Source organism: Microtus ochrogaster, chromosome 4 (assembly GCF_000317375.1).
Source record: "Microtus ochrogaster isolate Prairie Vole_2 chromosome 4, MicOch1.0, whole genome shotgun sequence".
NCBI classification, from domain to species: Eukaryota; Metazoa; Chordata; class Mammalia; order Rodentia; family Cricetidae; genus Microtus; species Microtus ochrogaster.
In genome coordinates this window covers 14,393,169-14,402,020 of record NC_022011.1, presented here as the reverse complement: position 1 = coordinate 14,402,020, position 8,852 = coordinate 14,393,169, and the positions used below count along the sequence as shown (strand labels likewise).

Below are 8,852 nucleotides of genomic sequence, written 5' to 3'. Positions count from 1 at the left end.
AGCCCAAAGTGCCACCACCCATTATATGGTAGGCTGGAGTCCCAGCCAGGTACCTAACATACCAGTTGCTCCTAACCCCACTGCTGCCTGGGGCGCCGGCTTTGCATCTTCCAGTGTGTTATGCTCAAGGAGTAGACAGATTTGGAGGCCTCCTCCGGGACTGAAAGGGATGGTCCCAGCCACACAGAGGTGGAGGGACACAGGGAGCCTGCGTCGTCAGCTTTATTAACCCTGCGACAGGTACCCAGGGCAGCAGGTCCCAGGAGGAAGGACTTGGCTTATGTTTTTAGTGTATTCACTCAGGGCTGCGTTGAGTCAGAAAAGCGTGACAGAGGAACACGGTGGAGCAAGGTTGTTTGTCACAATGAGGTCAGAACACAGAGGAAGTGATCCAGAATATTTTTACAAGGCACAACCCCCCCCCCCCCAGTGATCTACTTCCTTTATGTATGCCCCGTTTTCTCACAGCCCATTTAGTGCAAATTCATCCGTGGATAAACCAAAGAAAGATTCAGCACCCTTGTGAGCTAATCACCTTTCTCTTTAATTTTTTAAAAATTACTATAAAAAATGATTGTGCCTGTGTGTGCCATGTGCCACCATGGGCCTGTGTAGGTCAGAGAACAGCTCGCTGGAATTCATTCTCATCTTCTACCATGTGGATTGCTAGGGTCAAACTCAGGGAGCATCAGGCTTGGCAACAAGTGTCTTTAGCCACTGAGCCAAATTGCCATGTTTGTTTATTTTATTTTATGTGTATGAATGTTTTTCCTGTGTGTGTATATGTATGACATATATATTCCTGGTGCCCAGAAGGAAATGTCTGATCCCCTGGAACTGGAGTTACAGGTGATTGTTGTGAGCTAATGTGTGGATGCTGGGAACCAATCCCGAGGTCCTCTGGAAGAGCAGTAAATGCTCTCAACGACTGAGCCATCTTTCCAGCATGAATATATAAGCCTTCATATATCCAAACCACAACCACACAGAGCCATTTATGGCTACTTTTGGGAGGAGTGATTCTCTATTTAATCCTGGCTTTCGTGGAGCTTACTATGTAGACCAGGCTAGCATCGAACTCACAGAGATCCACCTGTCTTCACTTCCTGGCTGCTGAGATTAAAGGCGTGTGTCACCACCCCAAGCAATGGTTGCTTTTTTTTTTTTTTTTTTGGTTTTTTTTTTGTTGTTGTTGTTTTTCGAGACAGGGTTTCTCTGTGGTTTTGGAGCCTGTCCTGGAACTAGCTCTTGTAGACCAGGCTGGTCTCGAACTCACAGAGATCCGCCTGCCTCTGCCTCCCAAGTGCTGGGATTAAAGGCGTGCGCCATCGCCGCCAGGCCAATGGCTGCTTTTTGAGAGAGGACAGCTTCTCACTTTGTAACCTAAGCTGGTCTCAAGCTTCCAATCCTCCTTCCTCAGTCTCCCCAAGACTGGGATTATAGGCATACATCACTGTACCTGTTCCACTGATAGTCCTTAGTGAGACAGTCCATGGTGAAAGTGGGCTTGTGCAAAAGTCACCAGGTATGCAGGCTAGACGGCAGTAGAAGAAAGTTCCCAGGAGGAAGCGGGCCCCGTGGGCTATGTTGTGTGGGTGGTAGGGAGGAGAATGAGGTGGCGGAGTGAGGAGGAGGTGAGGCTGACTGGCAGAGCAGAGCCTCTGTCTGATGAGGTGCAGGGGCCGGGGGCCAGGAATGAGTCAAGGGCAAAGCTTCAGGCTGCAGGGGGATGATAGGGAGGTAAGGATGCTGCTGGTTTGAGCAGAAAAGGGGAAGCTGATTGCAATGGGAACTTGGTCCTGAGGCTGAGCAAATCTGGAGAGGATGATGCTCTGCCTTCCAGGGGCATATCCATTATTGGGACTTCACAGAGCTGGCTGACTACAGGACAAAGGGTTGAGAGATTTCAGATAGACAAATGAGAGAGCCAGAAGGAGCAGAGGCCCAGCGGTCAGTGTCTGGAGTTATAGGTGTAGATTAAGGAAGTGTATGTCCAGAGGACAGAAGCTTGGAGAAGGTGACATAAGGAGGGGCAGTGGGGTACTTAGAATAAAAGCAAAGTCTAGAGCAGAGGCCTGGGCATGCTCCAGTCACTTGCTGGCCCTGTGCTCTGGGATAAGTTTCTAAATCTCTCTGAAGGATCCGTTTCTCTCATCTGAAAATACAGAGGATCGTGTAGCTACCCTGAGGACTACTTAACCACAAGCTATCATTGCTGAGATCCTACTGGCCCATTGTGGGAATACAGGAATGGTCCTGAGGAAGGAGCCCCAGGGAGCTCCAGGGAATCCCGTCCAACATCCCAGAGGGATGGAGTACCAGGAAAGGAGTGGGCTCTCAGTAGGAGCTGGGAACAAGAAGGTTCACACACTCACCTCAGCTCATTCACCGTGGTGGAGTGTCCAGCATCACGCCCATGGCGCAGGCAGAAAGGCGAGGGTTACAAAAATGTCCTTGGCTATACCTATACAGACAGATGGAAGAGACAGAGGACCCAGGAATGGCAGCGATGCTGATCCCAGGATGTCTGCTGAGTGGCTACACATCCTTGGAGGAGTAATCTTGAAAGATTTAGAGGCCCATAGAGAGCCGCTCCCCTGTAATCCCACTGACAGGGAACAATGACCTCACAGCTGAGTGGAGAGGAAGTCTTAGCGGGAAGGGTGAACCGCACAAAGGAGAAGGCAGTGCCGTCAGTGAAAGAAGTAAAAAGGCATCGAGAAGGGCGTGGGTCAAGCAGAGTCCTTTATGAAGCAGAAGGATGGGTGGGTATTGTTATCAGTCACTGTTGTGGCCAAGGTTTATTTCCCCTCACCTGCTTCTGGAAGATTTTCCTGCTAGAAGTTGGGGTAACGCTAAAGCCATGGCCTCTCCGGGATGAAGGCAGGTTGTGTGGTCCCAGCTATCACAGAAGCCATTCAGCTTGTCAGGCATGGCCACAACCCACAGGAAGCTGTGAACTAGGCAAAGGCTCATGTCTACACCCTAACTACCCTGAATATGCCCCATCTCCTCATGTAAGAGGCATTTAGCTCAATTCTCACCCCCATTGAGGACAGAGGGACTCCAGAGACTCATGAGTAGTGGGACACACCGAAGAAGTAAGTTAGACCCCATATGGGGGCTCACACCTAGGATCCCAATACTTGGGAAGGTGGGGCAGGAGAATTGTGACTTCAAGGCCAGCAGAGCTACGTTAGTGAAACTCTGTCTAATAATAACAACAATAATAACAATTTGTTAAACTGGGCATGGTGTTGCATCCCTCTAGTCCTGGTACTCAGGAAGCTAAGGCTAGACAGAGGGTTATGAGTTTGAGACAGCCTGAACTACATAGGAAAATAAATACTTGTTCTGACATGAAGGAGCTGAGCATGAATTTGCCCACTGGTAAGTGGCCATGCATGTGTCTGTACATCTGTCTATATGGTCATCTCTCCGTCCATCTGCACACCCATCCATCCTCATATCCACCCAGCCAGTCACTGACCCATCCATCCGTCATCCACTCACCCGTCCATCCAACCACACGCCTCTCCTATTCATTAGCAGACACGCTTTGCTGAGCACCTGCTAGGTTCCATGCTAGTCTCCCAGCCTATCTCTGCATGTGCTCCCCTCCGTATCTCCGCCTATTCTATACCCTGAGTATAAATGTCCCTTCCCACTGCTCGGACTTCCACCTGCAAAGACCTATGAATTGCCACTTCTCCACAATGCCTATCTCACCTGCAGTACCCTCCCACTTTCCGGGGAACCTCCCCAGGAGCAGGGAGTGGGCTGCCCGGGCCTGAGGGCACAGCCAGGGACTGTCTCTGCTGCTCTGCCACTCCTCTCATCAGGAGGTGACAGCTCCGAGTCTTCTGTTCCTGCTGCCCTGACTGCTTCCCTAAAAGAACAGAGAATTTGGGTCTTCTGGAGAAAAGATCTGAGTGGGCCGTAGAACAGGGGCCTTGAACCCACACGGCTGGGGAGATTCCAAGGCCCGGCTATGTCCCGGGCAACAGAATTATTGATTGCAACATAGTCATCCCTTCCTGTGCTCTAGCACAGAGCAGCCTGTGCTGGCCTCTGCCACACGAGGCTGGGCAGGAGCCAGGGCGAAGAGGGGCCTGGAAGTGATGTGCAGTGTGGCTTGGAGCAGATCAGCAGACAGCTGCTTTCCACCTCCTCCTCAAGCTGGGCTCCTGTCGCCAGGTCACAATCTCATACCTCCTGGTTCACAGACTAGCACAGACTTAACTGAGACGCCACCAGGCATAGGGACTCTTCTCTGTGGCCATAAGGGCCTGCACCCTCCCCCCAGCCACTCTCTCAGAAGCACTGGAAGTCTGGCCTGGGGAGCAAGGGCCAGTAGACAAGCCAAAGGCAAAGCCCCTGCTCAGCTATGGCAGCAGCTGCGGGACTCCACGGGAAACAGAACTGCTAGGATGAGGCCTACCGAAGGGAGACACCCATCTTTGCCACTTCTACCATCTTTAGTAGGCTCCTGGAAACAGTCTAGACTTCCCTCTACAGAGGATAAAATTGAGACTCAGAGAGCATTTGTGGGATGCCCCAGGTCACACAATGAAGCAGTGGTAGAGGACCCCGCCCACAAGGAAGTTTGATCAAAGTAGAGGAAGGTCCAGACCTCAGACCTGTGGCAGCACAGCCTCCTGCAGTGGGGAGCAGCGCCTGCCTGGACTTTCTCCTCTTGACCCCAGGGGTGTCTGAGCACCGTTCCGGGGAGGCTGGTGTCACAGGGGTGCAGATGCACGCCGTTCCCGGGGGTCTGGCGTCACAGCGGTGCAGATGCGTGCCGTTCCCCGGGGTCTGGTGTCACAGACGGTGGCTGCTGCTGCTGTCCCATCCCTAGCATCACTTCTAACGGCAGTTCAGCGATAAGACGAGGCCAGACCTAACCGTCTGAGAGGGGCTGAGAAGGCATGGGGCATTATTGCAAACTGCCTCTGGTCACTTGCAGGCCCAAAACTCACGTCAGAATCAAAGCCACGGTACCTGCAGGTCTTGGGAGGCCTCGACCTGGGAAGGCCTTAGTCTGGGAGACTGCCCGCATTCAGTGATGCTGTGACCATCGGCAGGGTAGAAGGAAAATGAAGGAGATGTGGAAAGGGAAAGGGACCCCCACCCTGGGTTTGTTTCTCGCTGGCTGAGAGCCAAGAGTTCCAACACAAATTGCTGGGTGGAGCTGCAGCATGGCTCAATTAGCAGAGTTGCCTGCCGGAGTGTTATACATGCAGAACACCTGCACACATAAGAATAAGTAAAATTTAAAGATTAAAAACACCCACCAGCCACGGCCATGCAAGCCTTATCTGTGTGATGGTGGGATACCCTAAGTTACAGTGCGTTGTGGGATACCCTAAATTACACAGAATTGTGGGATACCCTAAGTTACACAGCATTGTGGGATACCCTAGGTTACACAGCATTGTGGGATACCCTAGGTTACACTGCATTGTGGGATATAACCCTAGGTTACACAGAATTGTGGGATACCCTAGGTTACACAGAATTGTGGGATACTCTAGGTTATACTGCATTGTGGGATACACCTGTTACACTGCATTGTGGGATACCCTGGTTACACAGCAAGGTGTTAGCCTTCCCTTTTATTTTTTGATAGGTCCTCACTAATACCCATGAACTCTAGTAGCCCAGGCTGGCCTCAAAACTGAAACCTCCCTCTCAACCTCCCAAGTAACTTGGATGCCAGGCCTAAGTTACTAGGCCTGATTATTTTTCTCAATAAACCCTGATTTTGCTTCATAGTGACTGGTCCTGAAATTCTTCTTTGGGAACTGAGGTGTCGGCCTCGGGCTATGCTAGATGTTCCAAATAATTCTAAAAAGTGTGCTTGGGGCCTGAGAAAACTGACCAGGGTTCCAAGGCAGCCTCTGGTGTGAGGCTCCCATCGAGGCGGGCATCGCCATCCATCAGGCTCTTCATTCCTCTTAAGCAGAGGCAACCGGGCTTCCCAATCCCCTCAAGAACACATGTGAATCCACAGTGATTAAAACCCCATTCGGCTTAGCCCCCTGGGGTCAGGACCAGCCTGGGCAAAGACGGGAAGACACAGTCGCTCAGCCTCACCTGAGCCTCTGGCTTCCTCAGACTAGGATGGAGTTAGGTCTTTTCTACAGAGCAGCACTGTAACCTCTCACCCTCCCGTGGGCCTTCTGGACCCCGCAGCCCTGACTGGCATAGCCCCTGAGAGCTCTGTTGATCCTCCATCCTGCCTCTGGGGCACCAGACACGAAGGAAGTTCACCAGCGGTAGAACAAGGGTTGGAACGAGTTGAAGCTGAGGCCCTGGGTTCTGCTAATAGAGGAACCAAGAAATGTCCCCTTTGAAAAGAGAGAAGTATGTCACTGCTGTGGCCCCTGACACACCGACTCCCACCGCTGTCCTGAGTTGAACGTCCATTCTCTGGAAAGCCGCAAACATTCCTTAGCTGGACTTCTACTGAATTATCTCAAATTCTTTGAATTTCTCTAGTCTGCAAGGATTGAAGGAGGGGACAGGAGGCGGGGAATGACCTCCAAGGAGGTTAAATAGGTCACCTCAACACTGGGCACCAAGACAAGCAGAGGGACCCTTGAAGATCTTCACCTGTGCTTCTGGCACAATGATGGCACTCCGGACGCTGCTCCTGGCTGCCCTGCTTCTGGGGACGTTTCTGCAGCATGCCAGTGCTGGTGAGAGCTGGTCATAGATGGGAGAGGGCAGGGCAGGGGCCTCTCGACCACACAGACCACAGCAGAAACACAAGCTGTGCCATTTATACCCTGTCTGTTCTTCCAAAGGTCACAAGGGCTGGTGTCAAGAGCATTGAGAGGACAATAATGGTGCTGGAGATGGGATGGTGGGGATGGGATTGGCGGTGTTGGGCACCTGACCTGGACACCTACCTGGTGAAGAGCCATGGGCAGCACATCTTATCCAGAGACATTAGGACATAGTGGCCTTGATTGAGGGCTTATGATGCAGAATGAACGATTCTCAGAACTGCTATCAGTTTTCCAGTAATGGGCTCCACGTATCACCAGGGAACAACATAAAGGCAGAGAACTGGTTCCAAGAATGTACGAAAAGAGATTTTTATATTTAGTTTAGAAAGGGAAGTTGAAATAAGGTTCCTAGACACAGACAGCTGTGCATGCAATCGCACACAGATGAACGTGCAAACGTGCAAATACAAAGAGCCTATGCTACGCTAGCACAGCTACCCCTCACCATGGTAACGCACACACACACAAACACACCAAGACAAGACAGAACATAGACAAAGAGAGGCACACGCAGTTATCCATAGTCCTTAGGTCCACACAGGCACACGTGGGGCCACTCCATGGATCCTCAGGCACACAAGAAGACCCTTGGGACACCTGCTTCCATTGTTCTTCTAGCTCGAGCCACGAACGTAGGCCGAGAGTGCTGCCTGAAGTACTTCAAGGGGGCCATCCCCATCAGGAGAGTGGTGACGTGGTACAGGACCTCAGCTGAGTGTCGAAGAGATGCCATTGTGTGAGTCCCCCTTGGTCCCACTCTTACACCTCAGGGGGTGGCGTGGAGCATCTAGGAAGAGCATTGGGAAAGAGGGAAGAAGGACACAGCTCTGGGAACTCAGGGGGAACTCTTACACCCCACACAGTTGAGAGGGGTTCAATCTCTTCATTTATTTATGGTGAAACAGAAGCCCTGAGATGGATAGACATCGTAGGTAGGCAGTAGTTCAGGCACGTCCCCACTCTGGGTCTGAGCTGAGTAGAGAATAGCACACAACCCAAGCCTCTCTGTGTCACCTCTGCTTGTCAGGCCTGGGGGTTCTGGGGGCCAGGCATGAAGTCCTGTAAGCCTAGCCCTAGGGAGGCTGGAATGGAGTCAGGACCCCAGTAGTAAAGACTTGCTAATGGCATATGTGACCTCATCCTGTTCTTGCCCACGAACCTCTGAGTTCAGGTCGATGCCGGTGCAGCTGGTTGTGGAGCTCTGGAAGGCCTTGCTGTTTTCATATCCACTGGCTTCTCCTGTGTAGGTTTGTGACTGTCCAGGGCAAGAACATCTGTTCAGACCCCAAAGACAAACATGTGAAGAAGGCCCTCAGATACCTCGGAAGCCTGAAGCCATAGCCTGTGACCGTCCCCCCCACCCCGGCAGCATTTGGAGACCCCAGTGTTGGTGTCCACGATCTCAACTCAAAGCTGCCTGCATCCAGGGGAGGCCTGAAGAGCACAAGAGAAGCCATGGAGTGGGAGTCCCTGTCCCCTTTTATGGACTCAAGTTACAGACTCCAAAAACTCCCATTAAAGCCCTCCTCCTTTAGTCTGGGTCGGTGTGTTCTGTCTCCACAGTGCAGAACCCTTTCCACTTTGGCCGGTCACACTGGAAGCATCCTCACAGGACAGTTGGTGCTGCTCTGCCCAGGTCAGAAACGGTTAACTGGGGCTGAGGGAGAGACGCAGTCCCACACAAGTGAGAGGTGGAAGCATGGGGACCCCTCTGTCCATGCCTAGTTCAGAGCTGGAGCCACATCAGGCTGTGGGAAGAGTTAGGGTCTTGGTATTCCAGGTCATCTTTGCCTATCCAGCATGCCTTTCTTTCTGGGTCAGATTATACAGCACAAGCCAAGATCTTGTCTTCCCTGGATTCTGCCAGGCTGAAGGCAGTCTGATCTGGGCTGCATTAATGAGTTACCTGGAAGAAGGTTTTTAACGTGTTGCTTCCACCTTGTGGCCAGTTTTAGCACTGCATAATAAATGCCAAGGGGGCGGGAATAAGATCAACACTTTAACAATCTGGAGGCTGGTGGCCATGAAATGGCTTCCTAAGGAACCCAAGATTTCTTC

At 51.8% G+C, this 8,852-nt stretch overlaps 1 protein-coding gene across 1 annotated transcript; it reads left to right on the top strand.

The window, feature by feature from the left end:
- The first annotated feature begins 6,517 nt into the window (after positions 1-6,517).
- On the top strand, positions 6,518-8,328 carry Ccl17 (C-C motif chemokine ligand 17). Its single transcript, XM_013354142.2, has 3 exons — positions 6,518-6,701; positions 7,413-7,530; positions 8,042-8,328. Exons 1-3 carry the CDS (start codon positions 6,632-6,634, stop codon positions 8,133-8,135), a joined length of 282 nt encoding a protein of 93 aa, XP_013209596.1. The 5' UTR covers positions 6,518-6,631; the 3' UTR covers positions 8,136-8,328.
- Positions 8,329-8,852: the final 524 nt, after the last annotated feature.